This window comes from Notechis scutatus, chromosome 2 (genome assembly GCF_049901735.1).
Source record: "Notechis scutatus isolate UNSWTSFEM ecotype Mainland chromosome 2, rNotScu1.2, whole genome shotgun sequence".
NCBI classification, from domain to species: domain Eukaryota; kingdom Metazoa; phylum Chordata; class Lepidosauria; order Squamata; family Elapidae; genus Notechis; species Notechis scutatus.
The window spans coordinates 148,455,156-148,479,013 of NC_142010.1; the positions used below are offsets into that span (position 1 = coordinate 148,455,156).

General features: G+C 41.4%; 1 protein-coding gene across 1 annotated transcript; it reads left to right on the forward strand.

Annotated features, from left to right (window-relative positions):
• Window positions 1-17,168: 17,168 nt before the first annotated feature.
• Window positions 17,169-22,509, forward strand: LOC113416106 (olfactory receptor 5AR1-like). Its single transcript, XM_026673796.2, has 2 exons — window positions 17,169-17,176; window positions 21,537-22,509. The coding sequence occupies exons 1-2, from the start codon at window positions 17,169-17,171 to the stop codon at window positions 22,507-22,509; spliced, it is 981 nt and encodes a 326-aa protein (XP_026529581.1).
• The last annotated feature ends 1,349 nt before the right edge of the window (window positions 22,510-23,858 follow it).

The window sequence follows — 23,858 nt, forward strand, 5'->3', positions numbered from 1 at the left end:
ATTTGGGGATATATTTGACAGTAAGATGTAGTACATTAAAAGAGAACAATTACATTAAACTTAAACAACAGATAGCGTTAGACTTGACGAAATGGGAAAATCTACAATTGTCATTAATAGGGAGAATTTCAACAATCAAAATGAATATTTTACCCAGAATTTGTTTCAAACAATACTAATTAGGCTTGGAAAGGACTATTTTGAAGATTTAAATAAAATTGTACTGAAATATATATGGCAAGATAAGAAAGCGAGAATAAAGTTAAAACTCTTGCATGATGCTAGAATTAGAGGAGGATTTGGTTTGCCTAATTGGGAGTTGTACTACCAAGCTACAAACTTGATGTGGACTAAGGAATGGATAACAGTAAGAAATACTAGATTGTTGACATTAGAAGGACATGATTTGTTGTTGGGGTGGCATGCTTTTCTATGGTATAAGGGAACTAAAACACAGGGCTATTTTAGAAGACATCATATACGGGAGTCTCTGTGGTTAAATTGGGAGAAGATTAAAAGACAATGCTATTTGAAAATTCCAGTCTGGTTATCGACTATTGAAGCATTTTCCTATCCTATAATATATAAGAAGGAACAAACAGTTAGATATGGGGAAATTTTGAATGAAAAGGGTGAACTTAAATCTATGCAAAAACTAGAGGAACAAGGTATAAAGATGAATTGGTTTTCATATGCGCAAATACATTCAAGGTATGATAAAGATTTTAAAACAGAAGGTTTTTATGATAAATTGACTGACTTAGATAAGATCTTGACAGGTACTGATGAAAAGGTGATTAAAAGATTATATGGATATTTATTAGAAATTAAACTAGAAGAAGAACAAGTTAAAGGAACTATGATTGCTTGGGGGAAGAATTTTGGATATGGGATTGATCTAGAGAAATGGCAAAAACTGTGGACTCAAAATTATAAAATGACAATGTCAACAGCAAATAAAGAAAATTTGTATAAGATGTTTTACAGGTGGCATTTCCCCCCGACAAGAATAGCAAGAATGTTCAAGAATAAATCTGAAAAATGTTGGAAATGTCATCAGATACCTGGCTCATATTACCACATGTGGTGGACTTGTACGGACACTAGAAAATACTGGACTAAAATCCACATGTGGTTGGAAAAATTGACAAAGAAACATATAGACTTGAAACCAGAGATATTTTTATTGGGAATTTTACCTGATACATACAGTAAAGATTTAAAATATTTGATTGTAAATGTATTAACAGCGGCTAGGATTGTATTTGCTAAAAATTGGAAAAATGAGAAAATACCATCACAGGAGGAAACTATTAAGAAAATATTGGAATGTGCGGAAATAAGTAGATTGACATTTGAAATGAGAGAACAAGAGGATAAACAATTTTACAAGATTTGGGACCTTTTCTATCAATGGTTAGATAATAAAATACAATAATAGAATATGTAGAATTTTAGAAAATAATGAATATATAAAGATGTATTTCTTTTTTTGTTATTATATTGATAAAGTGTCTTTAGGATAGATTTGGGAGGATTATATGAATTGTTATAAAATAAACTAAGTAAATTATAGTTATCTCGCAAAGTATGAATGAACAAAATTACAGTCAAATGATTGTTTAATAGTGATACTAGGGTATTCAATTTTTGATTGATAATATGAGTTATTATGCAATGTAACTGAAATTGAGACTATGAAATGGATGCACAAAAAATTTGTAAACCAACCAACACACTGCTTGTACACTTATGAAAGAAAGTTGGATGTTTTAATGTTTTGTTTGTTTTTGTTTGTCTTTAAAAACCAATAAAACTTGTAAAAAAAAAGGTTTGTAACGAATGCCGAAAAATACAAAAAAAGTTTATTTCAATATGTAAGGAATAAGAAGAAAGTCAAATGATAGGTCGACTAATGGGAGAAAATGGTAAGACAGTGGTGGGCACCAGGGAAAAAGAAGAACTGCTTAATTCCTTCTTTGCATCTGTCTTCACGCAAGAAGAAAAATAGTCTAACCTACAAAAAGCAGCATTGTAGGAAACAGGAGGAAAGAAGGTCAAAATAGGCAAAAAATGAGTAAAAGAACATTTCGGACTTCAGTAAGGCATTTGACAAAGTAAACCACAACCTACTCCTTGGTAAGATAGTTTGAATAAATAGTACTCCCACCCTATGGATTTGAAATTGGCTGATCAACTTCACTCTGTGTGACCTCAGTGGAACTGCATCTTCCTGGAGAGAAGGATGCAATTGGGTGTCTCAAGATTCTGTCTTGAGCCAGGGCTCTTTGGTATATTCATAAATGGACCAGAGGAGGGGATAGAAGGGTAGCTAATCAACTTTGAACATAACACTAAGTTGGAGGGAATTTCACTTTGGAAAATAGACTTAAGATTTAGAAGGATCTTGACAAGATTAAAGCAATGAATCCTATCCAATAAGATGCAGTTCAGCACTAAGAAAAGCAAGGTCCTGCACTTAGGCAGAAAAAACCAAATGTGCAGGTATAGAATTGGCAATATCTGGTTCAACAGTGGTAACTGTGAGAAAGATCTGGATGTCCTAGTGGACCATCAAGTATGAGCCAGCAATGTGCTGCAACTACCCAAAAAAAGCCAATACCATTCAATAACATCAAGATCACAAGAAGTGATAGTACTGCTCTAATACTGCGCTACTAAGGCCACACTTGGAATATCACACACGTCACCCTAATTCTTAACAAAAGACGCTGAGATCCTAGAAAGAGTGCAGAGAAGAGCAACAAAGACAATAAAGGAACTGGAGGCTAAACCATATGATGATAGTTAGGGGAATTAGACATGCCTAGCCTAATGAAGAGAAGGATTAGGGATGTTATGATAATTGTCTTCCAGTACTTGAGGGGCAGTCACAGAGATGAGGGAGGGGTGCTTTGACTTATTCTCCAAATCAAATAAATTGAAATTGAAAAAAATGAAGTAGATGTTGGATTCTCGGGAAGCAGTGAGAAAATTGCTGATGGAAGATCCTGAAACTGTTTGCTTGGCATTTCAAAGAGAAGCCACTCATTCTGGAATATTTTATGTATGTTAGTTATGAAGCAAACAGAATAAATGTGGTGCACACAACTGATTTATACATAACAATGTACTCCCAGCTGCTTCTTTCACATTTTCATTATCCCATCCCACTTCATCTGCTCAGTTAAGTGTATATAATCCAAGCCCTGTTTCCCTTGTAGATTAATATCAGAGAGGTTTTTTTCCTTGCTGAACTTTCAGTCACTAAAATTGGCAAGTTTAGCCACCAGCCACTTCTCTATGGTCTTTGCTTCCTATGCCTCTTCCGCATGGGTAGATTCAGAATACAAAGCAGCTAGTGTGGAAGAAACCATCAGGATTGAAGGGCAAAGAACAAGCAGCTTTATGCACAACCCTCATATTAATCTTGAACATAATAAAATTCTCTGATGGAATACTAACAAGAGAAAGTTATGGCCCTCCAGATGTTGCTGAAACCACATGTTCCAGCATTTCCTAACACTAGCCAACCTGTTATGTGTTGTAATTGAATTACATATAGAAGAGCACATGGATTTCTCTTTCTTGCCATAGTGCAGCCTTTCCCAGTCTAGCATTTCCAGATGTTGCTGAACTTTGTTCTTAACATTTCTGATGCTAACTGGAAACAATGAGAATTGTGATCTGGTAGTATGTAAGAAGTCTCAACAGATGGCAGCACTTGCTTAGTCTTGTTTGGGCTTGCAAATTATAAGAATTCTTACTTCTTTAGACTTATGGAGATTCTCAGTCATCCGGGTCATGATTGTCTCAAAGGAGATTTTTCAAAAGACAACTGGACTTTTTTGTTTTTCCTTGAAGACATTTCACTTCTCATCCAAGAAACTTCATCTCATCTCATCCAAGTTGTTATGAACTAATAAAAACTATTTAATAAAAACTTGTCAACCTTACGAGAAAAGCAGGCTCGTAATCCTGCACCTTGATTGGCCCATGAATAGCGAGCAGGGATTGGTCGTTATGGAGCAGCCTGATTGGCTATTAGTTAACATCTCTCATTGGGTACAATTTAAACGCGGGAACGCAATCCATTGGTTAACGGGTCAGCAGCCTGCTCTATAAAAGAGCTGCTGCTGCCCAGGGTTTTTGCTCTGTTCTTATTCATAAATAAAGAGTTGAAGTTCACTAGTTCTCTGCCTCATCTCCGTTCCTTGCGCCCATGCTCAGTATTTAACACAAGTCACCTCAGGTTCTCAGAAAGAGTGCTAATGAGCAGATGATTGCAAAGAAATATGATCCTTCCATCCACCCCATCTTGTGAGAACTAATCTTTCATCCCCTCATCCTCCTGCCAGAACTGATGAAATTTCTTGAATAAGAAGTGAAATGTCTTCAAGGAAAACCAAGTCCAGTTGCCTTTCGAAAAAGCACTTTTGAGTCTTACCTTCTTTATCATATCTAATGGTGAGCTTCAGAAAACCGTCTTTTAATAAATGTAGTTAATTAGAAAAGATGCTTTCTCACTCCTGGTTTCTTTGCCACCAAGAGGATCTTTGACAATCCTAGGTGTGCTATATTAGCATACTCCAAACCCTCACAATTGATTGGTCCGGATGGACAGCGACCTGATTGGTTGAAACCCCGGCCGTGATTGGAGCGCTAGGAATCTGCCGTGATTGGCTGCACCGATCGCGGGAGTTTCAAAGCGCTGCCATTGGCCGCCGAGCCACGAGCCAGCCCTATATGAAGGGCTGCCGCGGCTTGTATTTTTTAGACTATTCTTATCCTAAATAAAGAGCTGAACTCACTAAGATGGTCTCACGTCTCCTTCGAACCGATCCACCCCAGATCTAACACTGGCGATGAAGGTGGGATCGTGAGACAAGGAGACCACCCAGCACATGGCGAAGCGGCACGCAGCAGCAGGCAGCATGGCCAGCATCAACTCACCACCCGCACCCTTCAACCCTGCTACAGAGGACTGGGAATCCTATACCGATAGGTTCCAGATGTTCCTCGAGAGTAGCAATCTTAAAGATGCCAACGGCCACAAGAAACGAGCCGTGTTTCTCACACACTGCGGGCCCGCAGTGTTCAAGATGGCCAAAGCCTTGGCCAAACCAGAGGACGTTAAGACCATGGAATGGGGCGACCTCGAGCCCCTACTGCGAAGCCACTACGCCCCCGTCGTGCCCATCCTCATCCGGCGGCGCGATTTCTACAGGCGGGATCAACACGAGGGCGAGGGGCTTGGTGATTTCATGGTGGCACTACGAGACTTGGGTGGTCTGTGCGAGTTCGCCGATCTGGACGAGGCACTGCGAGACCGCGTCATCCTAGGACTCCGAGACCCCGTCCTCCAGAGCCGCATCATGGCAAAGGGCGACATCTCCCTCGCCGATGCCCTCACCGAGGCAGCCGCGGCTGAAGCGGCCAAGAAATCAGCGGCTCGGATGCGACAATCGAGCATCATGCCATGACCGGCAGCTGGCGAGACGACTTCGACTCCCGAGAAGCGACCCGAAACCGACCATCGAGACACAACCACACACCAAGGCGACATCGACTCCTTCTCGGAGACCGAGGACGAGGAGGAAGAGATCCACCGCCTGCAAGCAGCACGGGGGCAACGGGAACCACGAGGTTGTAAGTCGAGGTTCCAGTGCACCGGCTGCGGAGGCGATCACCCCCGCTCGGACTGCCGTTTCCTCGATGCCATTTGCCGGCAGTGCGAGAAACGGGGGCACATCGCCAAGGTGTGCCGGAACAAAAGACACTACAGCCCGCGATTAGAGGGAAGCCCCAGGCGATGAGATGGCAGCCCCCGACGGCGAGAGAACACCCCCACCAGACACCAAGATTGCCAGACGGAGAGCCGCTGGAGCCAAGAGGGTCGGAACAGGCGACTCCACGAGGCAAGACAAAGGGAGGAAACACACCAAACCGTCGTCATCGGCCATTCCTCCACAAGCGACACCAGGAAGGTATACGTAACGGTGGGAATAGAAGACCAGCCATGCGACATGGAGGTGGACTCCGGGTCCTTCCTCTCAATGGTCTCATGGCGCACCATCAAGCGCCTGGTCCCCACCATCCGCCGCCATGAACTAGAAGACCAAACACTGACCCTCAAGGACTACCAAGGGAACCGCATCCCTGTAGTCGGCAGAGGCCATTTTAAAGTCACCTTCAAGGGCCACACCAAAGTGCTACCCCTGACAATTGTCGACCGAGATAGACCGAGCCTATTGGGACTGCAGTGGTTCGCACCCCTGGGCATCGAAGTAACCGGCATCCAGCACATTGGAGAAGCGGACTGGAAAGCGGCGCTCGTGAGGGACTTCCGGGAAGTCTTCGATGACAGCCTAGGCAAGTACCGGGGGTCCCCTATGTCATTCAATATAGACCCGAGCATCGCGCCAATCTGCCTTAAGCCCAGGCGAGTGCCATTTGCACTCAAGCCCAAGATAGATGAGCAGCTAGACAAGCTCATCGCGCAAGGGGTACTGGAACCAATCGATCACGCCCGGTGGGAGACCCCCATAGTCACCCACATCAAGCCAGATGGGTCCGTGAGAATCTGTGGGGACTACAAGGCCACCCTAAACCACGTGCTCCAACAAAGCGCATACCTTGAATTACGCCGTCTTCGGTCTGATTTAAGCATGGTATATAAAATCATACATTGCAATGTCCTACCTGTCAATGAATACTTCAGCTTCAACCATAACAACACAAGAGCACACAATAGATACAAACTCAAAGTTAACCGCACCAAACTTGATTGCAGGAAATACGACTTCAGCAATAGAGTGGTCAATGTCTGGAATACTCTACCCGACTCTGTAGTTTCTTCCCCAAACCCCAAAAACTTTAACCTTAGACTGTCTACTATTGACCTCACCCCTTTCCTAAGAGGTCTGTAGGAGGTGTGCATAGCGCACCAACGTGCCTACTCGTCCCTGTCCTATTGTTTCTCTTATTCTTCTTTTATTTTTCTTATATGTACCCATTTCATGTATTCACAACTATGTATACACTTATACTTATTATCTTGTAAACAATTGGCAAATCAAATAAATAAATAAATAAATAAAATAAATAGTGCAGCACCTTCTGCACTCACTGGGGGGAGGCCGGATTTTTGCGAAACTCGACCTGGCACAAGCCTACCAGCAACTGCCGGTCGATGCCACAACCACGAAGCCCAGACCATCGTAACACACTGGGGGGCTTTCCGTTGCAACCGGCTCCAATTTGGAGTCAGCGTGGCACCCGGGGACTTCCAAAGCCTCATGGAAAGACTCCTCCAAGGCATAGAGGGGGTGGTGCCCTATTTTGACGACATCCTGGTGGCCGCGAAAAACAACTGGAAGCCCGGTTGAGGGAGGTACTGAAGAAATTCAGAGACTCGGGACTCAAAGTTAAAAAAGGAAAATGCCAACTCCGGGCAGAGAGGGTTGAATTCCTAGGGTACCTCCTAGATAAGCAAGGGATCCGCCCATGGAAAAGAAACTAAGAGCCATAAGGGAAGCACCACGGCCCAAAAACAAAACGGAGCTACAGGCTTTCTTGGGACCATTAAAGTTTTACAATGTCTTCCTACCTCAAAAGGCGACCGTGGCGGAACCGTTGCATAGGCTCTTAGACAAAACAGCCACCTGGACCTGGGGAGCATGGGAAGAGAGCGCCTTCACCAACACAAAGAACCTGCTAACATCTGACGCGGTACTAATCCAGTACAGCGAGACCCTGCCATTAACGGTAACATGCGACGCATCGCCCTTCGGGATCGGCGCCATTCTCAGCCACCAGCTACCGGACGGGAAGGAAGCACCCATTGCTTTCTCATCAAGGACACTTTCAAAACCAGAAAGAAACTACAGTCAGCTCGACAAAGAGGCCCTAGCAGTCATCGCCGGCGTCAAGAAATTTCACGAATACCTTTATGGTAGGACTTTTACAATCATCACAGACCACAAGCCGCTGCTAGGAATCTTGGCAGGAAATAAGGCCACACCGAACATTCTATCACCAAGAATGACAAGGTGGTCCGAATTCCTAGCAGCATACAATTACCAGCTGGTACACCGACCCGGAAAGGACATCACCCACGCAGACGCCCTGAGCCGCTCACCCTTGCCCGACCTGGAAGACGACCCGGCACCCACGACAAAGGTACTTCAAATAGAAACAATATCCAACCCACTAGTGACCGCGCCAGACATTGCCAGAGAAACAAATAAAGACAAGCGGCTGGCATGAGTCCTGAGCTGGGTTGGAAAAGGGTGGCCGGAAGGGGACAGGGACGAACTATTCAGACCCTTCTGAAACAGACAAACTGAACTTTTTACCGAGAAGGGCTGTATACTTTGGGGGGACAGAGTGGTAATCCCGGAAACATTACAAGAAAGGGTACTGGGGATGCTGCATGAGAGACACCCAGGGATGGTTAAGATGAAAAGCCTGGCCAGAAGCTACGCATGGTGGCCGGGAATGGACAAACAGATCGAAACCTGGGTAGCCAAATGCAAACAATGCCAAGAATCCAGACCTAACCCTCCCGCCGCCCCAACCCAAGAGTGGGAAACGCCAAGAGGCCCGTGGTCTAGGATTCACATAGACTTCGCGGGGCCAACCAAGGGACACATGTACCTTATCACAGTAGATGCTTACTCCAACTGGCTGGAGGTAAGCACCATGAAGTCTACCACAACGGAGGCGGTAATAAAGAAACTGAGCAAACTCTTTGCCACACACGGCCTGCCAGACGTAATAGTGTCGGACAATGGGCCCCAGTTCACCGCACTAGCATTCGAACAATTTCTGGAAGGCCAAGGCATACGCCATGCATTAACCGCGCCAGCAAATCCAGCGGCGAACGGACGGGTGGAACGCATGGTCCAATACACGAAGAAAGCCATCCAGAAAATAGAAGCAGCCAACATACAGGACAAAATCAATAAAATGCTCCTCATTCAACATATCACACCTAGTGCAACCACAAATAGAAGCCTGGCAGAACTAATGATGGGCAGGAAACTACGGTCAACGCTAGATAGAATGCATCCCACATACAACCCTGACAAACCCCCGGGCTCCTCCAGCAAACACAGAAAATTTAAAATAGGGGACACAGTATACGCGAAAAACCTGTCAGGGGAACCACTCTGGGTACCAGCGACAATCACCCAAATAACCGGCCCCTTATTATACTGATTAGAGAAAAGCGACGGAAAAAACTGGAAACGGCACATTAACCAACTAAGGTCAAGAATAGCCGTCACCAACAACCATACAACCGAGCAAGAAACTAGAAGGGGGGGGGGGAAACGGCAAGCGTTAAAGAAAGAACTGAAGGGAACCCCCTAGCGCAAGCTGAACACCCCCCACCCAAAACAAATAAACCACAAATAAACTGGTCCTACTCACCAGTAAACGCAGGACCAACAGAACATGAAACCCCGGAATCTTCACCTGGAAGGAGCAGCCAAGCCAGTTCAACCAGCCCGGAAAGATCCGGCGGGAACAACAGGAGCGGCAGCTCAACCAGCCCGGGTAGACCGGGAGGGAGCTACCAAGAAAGGCCCGGCTCAACCTTCCAGGCGGTTCCATCCCAGGGAACCGGAGCGACAGAGAAACCATCCGAACCGGTCAACGACCACGCTGGAACTGAATCGCGCAGGTCAACTAGGCAGGTACAAAGCCCCGCCTACCTGCGCGACTACGTCACGACGCACCGCCAGACGAAACCAAGAGGGGAGGGGTGTGCTATATTAGCATACTCCAAACCCTCGCAACTGATTGGTCCGGACGGACAGCGACCTGATTGGTCGAAACCCCGGCCGTGATTGGAGCGCTAGGAATCTGCCGCGATTGGCTGCGCTGATCGCGGGAGATTCAAAGCGCTGCCATTGGCCGCCGAGCCGCGAGCCAGCCCTATATGAAGGGCTGCCGCGGCTTGTATTCTTTAGACTATTCTTATCCTAAATAAAGAGCTGAACTCACTAAGATGGTCTCGCGTCTCCTTCGAACCGATCCACCCCAGATCTAACACTAGGTCAGACCTATGGGCTAATCAGGAAGTTGAAACATCTTCTGGAGAATGGCAATAGAAAACCATTCTTAATGTTGACAAGAAAACTATGTCCTCTGCATTACCAGTTACTTTCAAAACTTAATCTTGACTTAGTACCTAGGAATTAACACTTGAGAAAGGTTACTGCATGGAAGTTAGGAACATGGGTTGAGACTTGCACACAAAGCAATCCATTCCAGTGAGGAGTTTAACATGGCACCTCATGGCAATGAACTCTGAGGATCTGAAAAAACGAATTGTTGCTCTACATAAAGTTGGCCTAAAACATTGTAATTGATCACATTTTTGACAGTTTATGTAAAGTGATAAAGCTAGCTTGGTGTATTGGTTAGAAACCATGTTAGAAACTGGGAGACCAGGAATTCTAGTCCCACTGTAGGCAGGAAGCCACAGTATTCCCTAGGGTGTTTTATAGATCAGATAGATACAACAGCCACACTTGAATAGCTAGTTCTTTTCAATGCTTAAAAAAAATTCCCATTAAACACATGGTTAAATGTGCTTAAATGTAGGGCCCAATGCTAGAACAAATTCCCATGGAAAAGACTAATTTATATCATTTTTCAAGAGAGGATTGGAATTAGACATCCTTCAAAGAAAGGATGCTTTAGGCCAAATCTACTTGAACGTTTCAGACATTTTGCAACATTGAATCAATTAAAATTGCTAAATGAAATCCGGTCAGTGCTTCCAAATAGGATACTAATTGGACATTTTATTTATTTTTAAAAGTTTCATCTATGCAAGCCTAGGATGTTCTTATTAAAGGGGGAGGTCTTTTCCCCCCAGATTATAACTCTTTTCTGGTTCATTAAATTAAACCAGACTTTCTAGCATTCATGGGACCAGCCTGTTTATTTTAAAACAAAGTGGTCTCTCCTGAGAACTTATAAATAAGTTTTCTCTTCCTCCATCCTACCTTATGTGAGAAACTTCCTCAAAAGTTTTAATAAGGCCCTTGGTGCTGTCACATAGAGTATACTTTTTAAGGGAACATCTTGCTAATAAGCTCTGTTACATCAATTCTCTGGATAGACAATTATTATTTTTAATGAGAAGACAAGAAAGTTGCATGTTCTATGGTGTATTGACGTGGTTGAGTAGCTATATTTATATAGTAATTGTATTAAAAACACTAAAAAAGATAAAATTAATACAACAATAAAAAAAGAAAAAACAGAAAGCCCAGGAAAGAAAAAAGGAAGAAAAATACAAAAAAAATATAGTAAATAAATATGTACTGGTATATGTTTTATTTACTTTTTTTTTCTATTTTTCTTCCTTTTTTCCTTTCTGTTTTTTTTCTTTTCTTTTTTTAGTGTTGTATTAATTTTATCTTTTTATTGTAATTTTAATATGACTACTATAAAAAAACTATCAACCACTTTCAGTCCAAAATACACAGTAGAATATGCAACTTTCCTGTCTATGCATATGTACAGTATAAATGACATCCTCCTTCATAACAACTGTAAATAATTTTAGTAACTTATTACGTAGTTGATGTTTATGGATATATTCTGCCAGTCTTCTGCCTTGTTGTCCTATATAAAGCCTACTAAAGCTCTTCAAAACACCCAAAGCAGGAACTTCCGGTTGCAAGGCTTCGGCGGCGGCAGGAATCCGCTTCTCTGCGGGTCCCTGCTGTGCTCGCCGCTGAGGTATCCCCGATCCAACTGGATTTGGGGGTTGTCGCTGCCCCGAAGAGGCAGCGGAAGACAGAGGAGATCCGGGCAGGGGTCTGGGGATATCGCACCCCCTTTCCCCAGCCAGCTAGACTCCTTTTTCCTGAGGCGGTGGAGCGGCTGTCAGAAATGGCAACCACAAAGGAATCTTCAACCGGATAAGACTGTGCAGGAGGAAGACAGAAGGAGAAGTTTTCTTGGCTGAACCGGGACATTAAGTTACTTTTAAAACACCCTGGAAACCTGACTTTCGGATTGATACATTTGTTTCCAAAAGAAGTTGTTACGGCGGCGAAAGTGCTGAAGTTCACTCCCATTCCTTACGGAGAAAGCAAATGAGCACAGAAAAACCTGGTTCTTTAAGGTAAAAACAAGCTCTTTGTTATAAGTGGGAAGGAGAGGACTAAAAAAAAATCTTTAAAAATTTGTTGGAGGAGACGCTTTGAAGATTATAAGACCAACAACTAACTGTAATACGGCTTTAAAATATATTTGGGATTTTGCCCCAGGAGGAAAAGTTGCAAAGAGAAGAAGAGGAAATAATTTCTGTCTGTTTGGTTTGTTTGATAACTTTGACATTTGCAAATTACTTTAGGATTAAAAACATCTGGGTTGTTCTTAAAAATTTACAATGGCACCATCTGTGGATCAACTAAAAATGGAATATGAAAAATTAAAAGAAAGAGAACCAAATGGCAAGGATTCATTGGGAGCTGTCTTCCACTTTTTAGAAATGGCGGTTTCTACGTACCAGCAAATACTTGAGGAAGAAGGAGAAGGAGAAGAAGAAAAGGAAGCCATTTTTAATGGACAAAAAAGTTCGATTAAGAAAGAAAATAGGAAGAGAGGAAGGAAAGATTCAATAAAACAACCAAGAAAAAGAAAAATAAGGTGAAAAAAAGGTACAATGTTAGAAAGCAACTGAAAAGAGAATTACAATAGAGAGGGGAAGCTAAAAAGGTGGAGGTTAGGAGGGGGGGGGCAAAAAGACCAGACTGGAGAAGAAAGGGAGGGGAAAAGGGAAAAAAAGCCACGGTCTGAAACAAGATATCTTTTTTAGAGATAAAGGATAAAGGATAGTGTATAATTTAAGAAAGATTCTGCAAGAGTACATAAGATAGTATTGTAGTATTTGCATTTGAAATAGTTTATTGGAATATTATAAGATTTAACAAAATATTAAAATATTAAAATGTTTTATAATGATAGATTTCAATATTTAATAAAATATTAAAGAGAATGTGTAAAATGATTAATGCTTAGTTATACTATTAATTAGAATTAGAGTTAGAATGGAAATTATATACTTAACTATATTATAAGTTTATTATTCCTTTTTTTCAAAATGCAACATGTAGAATGTACTAAGCAGAATCAGGATAGAAATTATGTATTATTTTAAGTGTTACTTTAGGGAAAGGCGTCACACCTTAAAAGTGATTACAGGGGAAATCTTTTGCTAAAGAGAAGAGATAAATAGATGATTGGAAAAGAACGGACAAAAGATACAAACATAATGATTTTGAAATAAGATGAAATAAACAAAATATAATTAAGAGAGTGAAAAGAAGGGAGAAGTTATATAGAAAATATAGAATGGTTAATAAGATATGAATGGTATATAAGGTGAGCATGAATTTGATTTAGGTCTGTAAAAAAAGATGTAACCCGGGGCTAAGCCACTTTTCAAAAGAAGTTTTATGTTTTATGTTTTGTGTTTTGGTTAGCTACGTTTTGATTGTTAATTAATAAAACCTTGGAGGAATAAAACTAAAGGGAGAGAAATTTGGAAAAGACATGTATAAATGATAATTAAGGAGGTTTTATCTTTTTATGTCTTGTTTTATGTTTTGTATTTTGTGTGTTTATGCTTGATTGAGAATTAATAAAACCTTGATAGAAAAAAATATAATTGAATAAAAGTGAAGGGAGAAACAATGAGAAATTTGGAAAAGATATATATGTGTTTAAATGGAAATGTGATAATGTGGAACTATGCCTTAAAAAATAATGCTTTATTTGCCTTGTTAAAACTTATAAGTAATTTTTGAGAAAGGAGGTTTTATACTTTGATGTCTTATGTTTTGTTTGTCTTTAAAATCAATAAAACTTGTTTAAAAAACAACAACACCCAAAGCAGACCAAAAGATCCAACAACCCCAGAAGAAAAAACGAGTCATCTACAACAGTGGTCACCAACAGGTGGGCTGGGGACCACTGGTGGTCCGCGAGAAAATTTTGGTGGTCCACAGAGAAATGTCCCCCCCAAAGCACCCCCCCCCAAATCAATTAATCCAGGCTGTGCGGGAACACAAGGCTGTGCCGTCCACATGGCCCACCCACCCACTGGCCCCCACCCTTCGGCCGAGCACAAACCTTACCTTGAGTAGAGCCATGTGAGCTGGAACTGGAAGGTAAGATCAACGGCAGGGAGGAGAAATCCACACCAGGGTGGCTTGCTGACATTGGTGGGAAAGTCGGTCCCATATTCCAGAGCTGCAGTAGTCACAGGACTGGCCCTTTGGTCATCCTGGAGCAGCTGCTCCTCCACCTGGGTGCACTGGCCTGCCATGGACTGGAGGAGCTGCTCTGGGATGACCAAAGGGCCAGTCCTGTGACTACTGCAGCTCTGGAGTATTGGACCGACTTTCTCACCAATGTCAGCAAGCCACCGTCAGTCAAAATTCATATTAGTGGTCCACAGGATTTAAAATGATGAGTTTCGTGGTCCCTGAGGTCCAAAAGGTTGGCAACCCATGATCTACAACATACAATGTAAGGACCGCAACAACCACGATGTAGGAGTTGGGTCCCTGGGAGAGAGGAGGTGCATTCCAGAGAAGTAAGAGGCATCTCAGACAAGATCTTATATGTGATAGAAAGAAGGTGAAGACAGCCCCTCCCAATTAGTTCATAGGTTATTTTATAGATGCGGATAGTAGAGTGCTCAGTCTTGCAAGGTATTGTCCATATGTAAAGAACTTTTAAAGAACCACCGTTATTGTTCTCAATTTGGGGTCTGACATCAACCTTGCCAGACTGAAGCTGAATTTGCCCTCTTTTCCCTAGATGTGAATTTGATGTAATTGTTGTCATTTGCTGCTGTTCTTAAATAACAAATTAATCAGAGCTGGTACTTTTCCTGGAATGTTCTCTTGGTCCTTCCTCCCCCCCCCCCCACCAGTTCCTATGAGATCACAAACCAACACCCGTAGACTCATCACAGTTAATGGATCTTTCAGGCCAGGCTACCCAACCCCCAGTTCCTATGAGATAAAAGCTTCACAGACGCATCACAATTAATGGAATTTTCAGGCCAGGTTATATATCACAGTTTTGTACATCTGGCAACAGCTCTTGCAAAAGAGCAGAGAAGTCAAGGCCCAGAACTAAACTCTCTCAAATGCATTTGTTGCTGATTTGTTGCCCATTGATAGCTCGCTGTATTTACGGTAGGTCTCCCAAGGAGGGCATTGCTTTAAGAGTCAGTGTATGTTGACAGTGTGGTCTTTCTTAAATATCTTTCACCATTGCCATAGTCACATTATTATACTAAACTCTCTTTCATACTCTTTCTCATAAATCTGGGAATATTAACATGGAATAGAAGAACAGTAGGAGAGCACTGTTTATGTACCCGAAGAAATGTCATACAGAAGACAATTGCTATTCACATATCATTCCAGAATACCAGACATGGAATACTTGTCTTTATAACATAAAAACTTCCTAACTTTAAGAATGGATTGTGGGAAACAGAGTTGTATTGTTTTCACAGAATTGTAAGAAGACATGTTGGCCTGTGAAGAAAATACATTGTATTATATTTCTAATCTCATGAGCTAGGCTGAAGCTTGAGAATGGTATGTAGGAGCCTTTGCTATGCTAGAAACCAGCCATAACCATAATTTATTGATATGATAGCGACTCTAGGACAACCCCTAGGAACTAGGACCATTAAAGGAAATTCGTAAATAAGGGCAGGGGGAGATATAATTAGAGTAGTGGGAGATGTAATCAGGGGCGGAGATAATGTATTCATTTTAGACACTTTTGATAGGTTGTGACATCTTTATTACTAAGCCAAGAAGAGGTGGGAGGTAAATTTGTAACAGTACTAGAGAATATAAGGGGAATGTATTGATGATTTAAGGTGTGTCCACTGTACCTGCGTGGTCCACCTATTTTGCAAAGTGAAGAATAAAATAACCATTGTTTTCTCTTGGTAGTTTTGGCTGGTGATTGTTTATCTCCAAACTAGACAATGAATCCCACAAAATCAACAGCAAAAACAATAAGCCATGACTAATTAGAGAGACAGTAAACCATCTTCATTGGATGTGTTCAAGAAGAAATTAAACAGCCATCCATCTGAGACATTTTAATTTGGATTCCTGCACTGAGCAGCGTACTGGATCTTTCCAATTCATGATTTTATGAATACTGCCTGAAAACCAATTGTAGATGAAGCAAGGATTGCCTTATTCGAGGTCTTCATATCTGGATGGTCTAATTTTCACAGTATGCAAATAACCCAACAAGCAGATGATTGAAATATTATCTAGCTTAATGCATTGTTATTAATTTGGATATTTTATTGTTTTTCATTCTTGTTATTGTTTTATAATGATTTTAGTATTTTAATTGTAATATATTGTTTGAATTGCAAGTTGTTCACAATCATAGACTGAGATGGGTGGTTATAGAAATTGAGTAAATGAGTGAATGAACGAACAAACAAACAAACAAATGAATTGTTGCACAGGTAATAATTGCATTAGACTTGTTCCCAGAAGCTATTGTCAAAAACTTAAAGGACTGAAAGTAACACCTATTTCTTTCACTTCTAAAATAAAAGGCATCCTCTCCCACAGAACCAAGGATAAAATCTGTATCCATCAGCCATTGTCCAGCTACATCTTTTACCACATTCAATTGAAATGATTTATGACTAGAAATGAGAGAAGTTAATATCCTGAGCATCTTTACTCCTCTCTCTCTCCAAAGCTATGATTAAGGAGAAGGTCTTTCAGAGTTATTTAATCTGGACACTTTTTACTGCTGAGGGATTTCAGGATGCATCATTTAAAAAGTCTTATTCTGAGGTAAAATGTTTGAAGAATAGTTCATGGAAATAAAACAAACCATCCTCAATAGAAACTCAAGAATGTACACACTATTTTTTTTTAAAAAAACCCATTAATATATGTGAAAACTTCTAATATGCCAGTGCTGAATGGTGAAACATTCTATATTTCCCAAATTAGCATCATTATCTTCTCAAACGGTGACATCCTCCCACCTGTCCCCTTTGTTCCTTGTCATCAGTGATCTCATGATTCTTCTTTTGTGGCTTGCTGATAAACGTTCAATGAGAAATCATGGACAGGTGAGTCATTAAAAAAACTTTATCTTACAGAGCTTAGCTGGAATGTGTTCTTAATGTTATGCATTATTAAAATTCAAAAATGATTTTTAAAATGTTAAATCTTTCCAGTTTGCTTTTGAAAGCCAGTCTTGATATTTATTACAAGAAATTGACTTTAAATCAATCAAACAAAAGCCAGTTAAGAATGCAATCCTATAGTTTCTGGGAGGACATAGGAACCAGTCAGATTTTCTATAAAAAGATTTCTCCTTTACCATGACCAAAAAGCTTCCTCTCACAGCCTTGCTATTGATTGGATTTATTAAAAGTGGAAACAAGATATACTAGGAACATATCAAAAATTGAGCAGGTTTCAACCTGCTAGAACTAAAGCCTCATTTAATTTTGAATGTGACCCCCCAAATAGGAGAGAAATATCAACTCTGAAGCTGGAATAGGTAATTTTTCTTCTTGTTGGAATCAGATCCAGAAATATATTTTTGTTAAATTTAAATTTATTGAATTAAACCCACCCTGGGTCTTATAAGCTGGTGAAGTCTTGTAGGACTACTGATCTGAAATGATCCACAACAGATCCTCTACCTACTGAGTGGGTTTGTGTGAGTTGCCACTGCCAATCATTCAAAACAAATTCTAACAACTGTGATTCATAGAGTTTCAAGAAATCAGTAGAGTAGAAAAGTAACTGTATGGCATTTATTCAGTATGTTGCACAATTTTTACCTATATCATCCCTGGTTCTTTCATTTTTACCTTTCACTGGAATGAAATCAAGAGGTAGAAAAAGGTGATAACTGGATTTGGGAAAATATTCCACAAAACCTCCCAACAGAAGGAATGGAAGGAAGGAATGATTGAACTGTGAAGCCGGCTCAAAATCTGGAGCCAAAATAGGAGAGGAGCTGAAATCAAAGTGAAACAGGCATGAAAGCAGGGAGCAGAAGCCGAAATTCTGGAGCTGCGTTCCTTTCTCCTATCTTAAAATACTGATCAGGTCTACTAAAAGTTAGCAAATGCTATATGTAATTCATTTCCTAAAATAATCAAACCTCTTTCCAACCTGACCCAAACATAGCAAGGCTTCTTGCCATGCTGCTACCTTTTCATTTGGCCTTATGGGGCAGGCAAAAACAGAGGGCTCAGCATGGGTGGAAGCATTGTTGGATTGCCCTGGTCATCTATTTACCCCTTTGGCAGCCTTTCTGATAAACAATGTGTAGATTGCAAAATACCAGTTTAAAATGGAGTCTATTAGTTTCCTAGTCCTCCTCACTGTATTATTTGTGTGGCAAACTGCATCGAGTCGTTGGATATGAGATGGGTGGCAAATATATTTTATAAATAAATAAATTATACCTGATCCTTAGTTACACATACACATAAAATAATTCAGACTTGATAAACAGCTTTTAGTTTTTTTTCCCCCACCTAAATGCATAATTATTTTGGCATATCTATTATACAGTAACTCCCTTTTATATAACCCTGTAATCCCTTAATTTGTGGTAGAGTCGGGATGATTGGAGGGAGCTGAGCATTTACTTATTTATTATATAGTGTATTTATTATACAGTAACATCATTTAGAAAATATTATTAAACTTAAGATGCAAACTTGGCTTGGTATACTTTTTCCTCCTGGGTACTGGAGACAGAGTGTATAAAGGCAGCCACAGATCTGGAGTCTTAACTTGGAGCAAGTTGGAACTGTTGCTGGGGTTTCCAAAGTCTCTCCAGGGCTACAATGGCAAAATTTAGCAAACTATTTACAATGGAAAATGAAAATGATGCAAGACCTGCTTAGAATAGAATGACAAGTATTATGTTTTATAGCAAATGGCCCCCAATTTTTTGGGCACCAAGAACTGGTACCATGGAGAGAGGTTTTTCCATGGACTGGAGGGGGCATGGTTTCGTATGCTGCCTGCGTTCAATGGATGGGGCTTTGCTTGTTTGTGTGGCCCGGTTTCTGGCATGCTGCAGACTGGTGCTGGACCACAGACTGGGGTTGAAGACCCCTGTTATAAAGCAATGCCAAAGTTTGTAGACTTACATTTTAAACTTTACACCTACATGGATGAGTTGCTGGTGAAGAACAGATCAGAAAGACTATATGATTTTTTTAAGTGGATGCATAGTTTTAAATAGAATAATTGATAGGCAACAATGGGAGCATCAATGGAAGAAAACTGTCAAATTTGCAGACAATATTTGTGAGCCATTCATAGTAGACCAGATTTGGAAACCAAAATCATGCAAGGTAATATTATTTTTATTATAAGGTTATAATAACAGCACCTTGCAAGTCTGAAATGTGCTTCCCCCTCCTCCCTTTGTCTTCATGAGAAGCAGGGAGGATCTTGTCTAGGACGTGTTGTTAGGTTCTAGTTCTGCTCTGGGCTCAAGTTTCTTTTATCTGACTGTTTTTGGCAGCAACTTTTCTTCCTGTCCCTCAAGGCCATTCCTTCTGTCCATTACAATACTGCACATAGAGAAAATGGTATAAGGTGTTCTATCTATTACTCCACCGTTAATGGTGAAAATAGGCAATTCATTATACAATTTGGAAATGTAACGATCACGTTGAATCACTTTTTCATATCAGTTAGTGATAAACCCAGTGATTTTGAAAAAAATGATTGGTCAGAGAATGAAACAAAATTTAAATGTGAGTTTCTCTTCTCAGCTTGCTAATTTTTTAAGTTAAATATTATTAATATGAATGTTCCTATAGAGAATACAGAACTAAATTTTTACATGGTAACAACTGCTAGGATTCTTTATGCTTCTTATTGGAAATTATGAATGATCCTTTCTGCAGAAGAATCGTTCATTAAATTATAGAGGCATGCGCTGGTGTCAAAACTAATTTCATATCTGAAAAACAGAAATTATGGTAATTTTTAAAACCACGGTCCATAACTTACAGTTTGAATTGTCTTTATTACAGCTGATTACTATAGCTTTAAGATTTTACTTATTTTAGTATTGACTTAAACCTTCAAATTGATATGCCATTCTAATAGGTAGATTTATATCTTTATTAAATCCTTTTGCTTTCTACTGCTGAGCTGGGGCTGGCCTTTGCACTGCACTGCACTGCAGCCCAAGGGGCTTCTTGCAGACCCAGAATGCCATAGAACCAGAGTTGGTATTCAGCAGGTTCTGACCAGTTCTGGGGAACCGATAGCGGAAATTTTGAGTAGTTCGGAGAACCGGCAAATACCATCTTTGACTGGAGATTTTACAGTATCTTTCTCCTGCCACACTCACCAAGCCATGCCCAGAGAACTGGTAGTAAATTTTTTTGAATCCCACCACTGCATAGAACTACAAGGATCCCCCTTGCCCTGTGATGCTGGGCCTGGGCTTTACACTATGGTGTAGCTTGGGGGCTTCTTGTGGATCCAGAGCCACAGTGCATCAAGTAGCCCTTTGATGCTTCCTGAGATGCAGCAGCAGCTTTGTGCCATGCCGCTGGGGCTTCCCAGGGCACAGCAGCTTTGCGCTGAGCTTCTGGATGGGGGTGGCTGAAATTTAGTGCTGCATGGTGACTCAGAGGCCTCTTGGAGCTCCAGAGCTGCAATACCCTAGGAAGTCCCTGAGCTGCAGTGCATTCTTTCACTGAGCTTCTTGCACTCGTATACATGCCTGCATGTATCTCGCACTCTCTTTCCCTGGATTCCCTAAGCTTGTATCACACTGTGGCACCCCCAACCCATGCGCAGCCTGCACTGAGCCCCCCAGGACTTCCCCACCCCACCTGTGTCACCCCTGCACTCCTTTGGGAGTCCCTCAACTTCCTGCTCCCCGCTGAATGACCTGTTCATCTGGTGTTACAACGGTGATGATGTCGGACTTTACAATGAATCGCTTAGGGATGGAAATTCCAGGTCCAATTGTGATCATTAAATTGAAGACTACTTGTAGACCAGCAGCCCCCAACCTTTTGGGGCACCGGGGACCAGTTCCATGGAAAGATTTTTTTCCACGGACCGGTGGTGGTGGCATCATGATTTCACATGCTGCCTAAATCCCACACATGCACATGTGAAGCTTCACAAGCTTGCATGGCCTGGTACCAGTCCATGGCTCGGGGGTTGGGAACCCCTGTTGTAGAGAGATAAGGGATTGCACTGATGGTGTCTTGTTTGCTTTCTGGCTTGTGTGTACGCATCTCTGGGTATATGCGTGTGTATCTATGGGCAATTTAATACTTACATAATCTAATCTACCAATGCTTCTGCTTTCCTTCCACCTTCTTTTATGGAAGTTTCTTAGTTGGTATTTTAAGTTTTGCAGTTACTTTTAATCTTATGCCTATTTATTGTGATGGTTTGTGTCTATGGTTTCATCTGAAGATCTTATAGACGCAGCCACAGTTCCTCAGAGGGTGAAAACAGAAGCACTGTGACCACTTTCGTCCTCCTGGGCTTTACAGAGAAACCGGAATTGAATCCTCTGTACTCCAGCATTTTCCTTCTCCTGTATGTACTTACAGTACTGGGCAATGGGTGGATGGTCATCTTGATCAGAACTGAACAGCGTCTGCACACTCCAATGTACTTCTTCCTCAGCAACCTCTCTCTCTTGGATCTTTGCTATTCCTCAGTCATTGCACCCAAGGCACTGGAGGCTCAGCTGCAACAGGGCAAGGCTTACATTTCCCTTCCATCTTGTGCAGCTCAGATGTTTTGTTTTACTACTCTGGTGACAACCGAATGTTTTCTCCTGGCAGCCATGGCCTATGATCGTTTCCTGGCCATTTGCCACCCGTTGACCTATACCTCACTCATGACTCACAAGAATTGCATTTGCCTTGTGCTGGGGGCTTACAGTTGTGGTTTAGTGGGCTCCATCATCCAAACTAGTGGAGCTTTCCGGTTGTCCTATTGTGGGCCAAACCATATCAACCATTTCTTCTGTGATATCCCTGCTGTCTTGAAGCTGTCTTGCTCTGACACTCAGCTTTCTGAAGTAATCCTTTTTGTTTCCACAACTGTTATTGCCATAGCAACCATCACCACCATTTCTGTTTCTTATCTCCGAGTCTTGTGGAATGTCCTCTGGAGCCACTCAACTCAAGGACGACAAAAGGCCCTCTCCACTTGCTCTTCCCACCTGACTGCTCTGAGCCTCTTCTATGGTACTGCCATCTTCATGTATGCCCAACCAAGGAACAAGGATGGATCACAAGATCAAGACAAGGTGGTCTCTCTATTTTATACTCTAGTGATTCCTCTTCTGAATCCAGTCATCTACAGCCTGAGGAACAAAGATGTAAAAGAGGCCATGAAACATCTGTTCAGCAGGAAGATCCTGGCCATGAGGTAACTTGGAAGATGGAAATGGTTGAACATCAGTCATAAGTTTGTCTTATGACAGTCTCAAGCATAGTGAGAAAAGTCTCATGAACCAGTTAGTGGATTGCCTCTCCCCTTCATCTTTGTTTATTCAGGGTCCCTACAGTCCATATGCAAATGGCGAAGAATTAGACTTCTTATTTCTGAAAGTTTGCTGAGGCTTGGATTTTACAGGGCTTTGTAGGAATTTACTTTACTTTATTGATTAGCCCTTGGGCCATATCTGCAGTTTCAGACACAAATTATTACTAAAATCTGATAAAAACAATTTAAAATGGAATTGGATAAAATACAAATGCAGTGGCTCTGGGAGTGGCTGCTGTTGATTCCTCTACAGGAATTTAATCCTGAGGGTTCCTTCTATTATGACTTACTGTCACACACTCCTTTCCAGGAAGGCATCAAAGCCAATCTTAGGTTGTCTTTGAGCTGGCAGCCTTTGAACTCTATTCAAATTCAGCTCAGTGGAAACACTTTCAGCTCCAACAACATCTCACTTATTTCAGCCAGTGTGTCCAACAATATAGTCCAAACTAAGAAACCTATTGCATATAGTCATATACTTTCAGTTTAACAGCTATGGTAACAAAATCTTGCACAACTGAATATGCTTTTTCTTCCCTCACTTTATTTTTTCAATGAACAAGGGAGGGGCTTGTCCGAGACGTTTTCTCCAGTTATTTTCTTGGTCCGGGCTCAAGCCCCTCTTATCTGACCATTGCCTTGTTAGCAGCTCTTCTTCCTGTCCTTCAAGGCTATTATTCCCTATGTCCTCTACAGTCAGATCCTTCTCAACTTCTCTTTCACCTCTCTGTGCTCAGCTGAGATTCCTTCTTTGATCTTGAAATGCTGTCATGGTTGGCAGGCAGGACTCTTTCAAATGAATGGAGGGAAATGAGGCTACAAGGTCCTGATTTTTCCAAGTAATGAAGACTTATCTTTCTAAGTCTATGGAATAAAACCTTAAATCACCAGCATTGATGTAAGGTTACTTTAATAATGTTAATGAATCCAAATCTCTACCTGATCCATGATGTATCAGTCATTTTTATATTTGTTCCATGCAGATTGGGATAGGAATACGGCAGGGAACTAACAACAGAGCATGTCAATCAGCCAGCCTGCATTCGCATTCAGAAGTTTTGAAATACTTGATACTTGATATAGTCAAAGAAGATCACATTGGCAGGAGTGGTGATGATGTGGTTAATGAGATAGGAGAAATGATCTGCTCTGTGATATGAATTGTGAAGTGCAGCTTACCTAATATAGTTTGACATCTATTTTTTCTGGCAGGAGTGAACTTGTCTGGGCAGATCA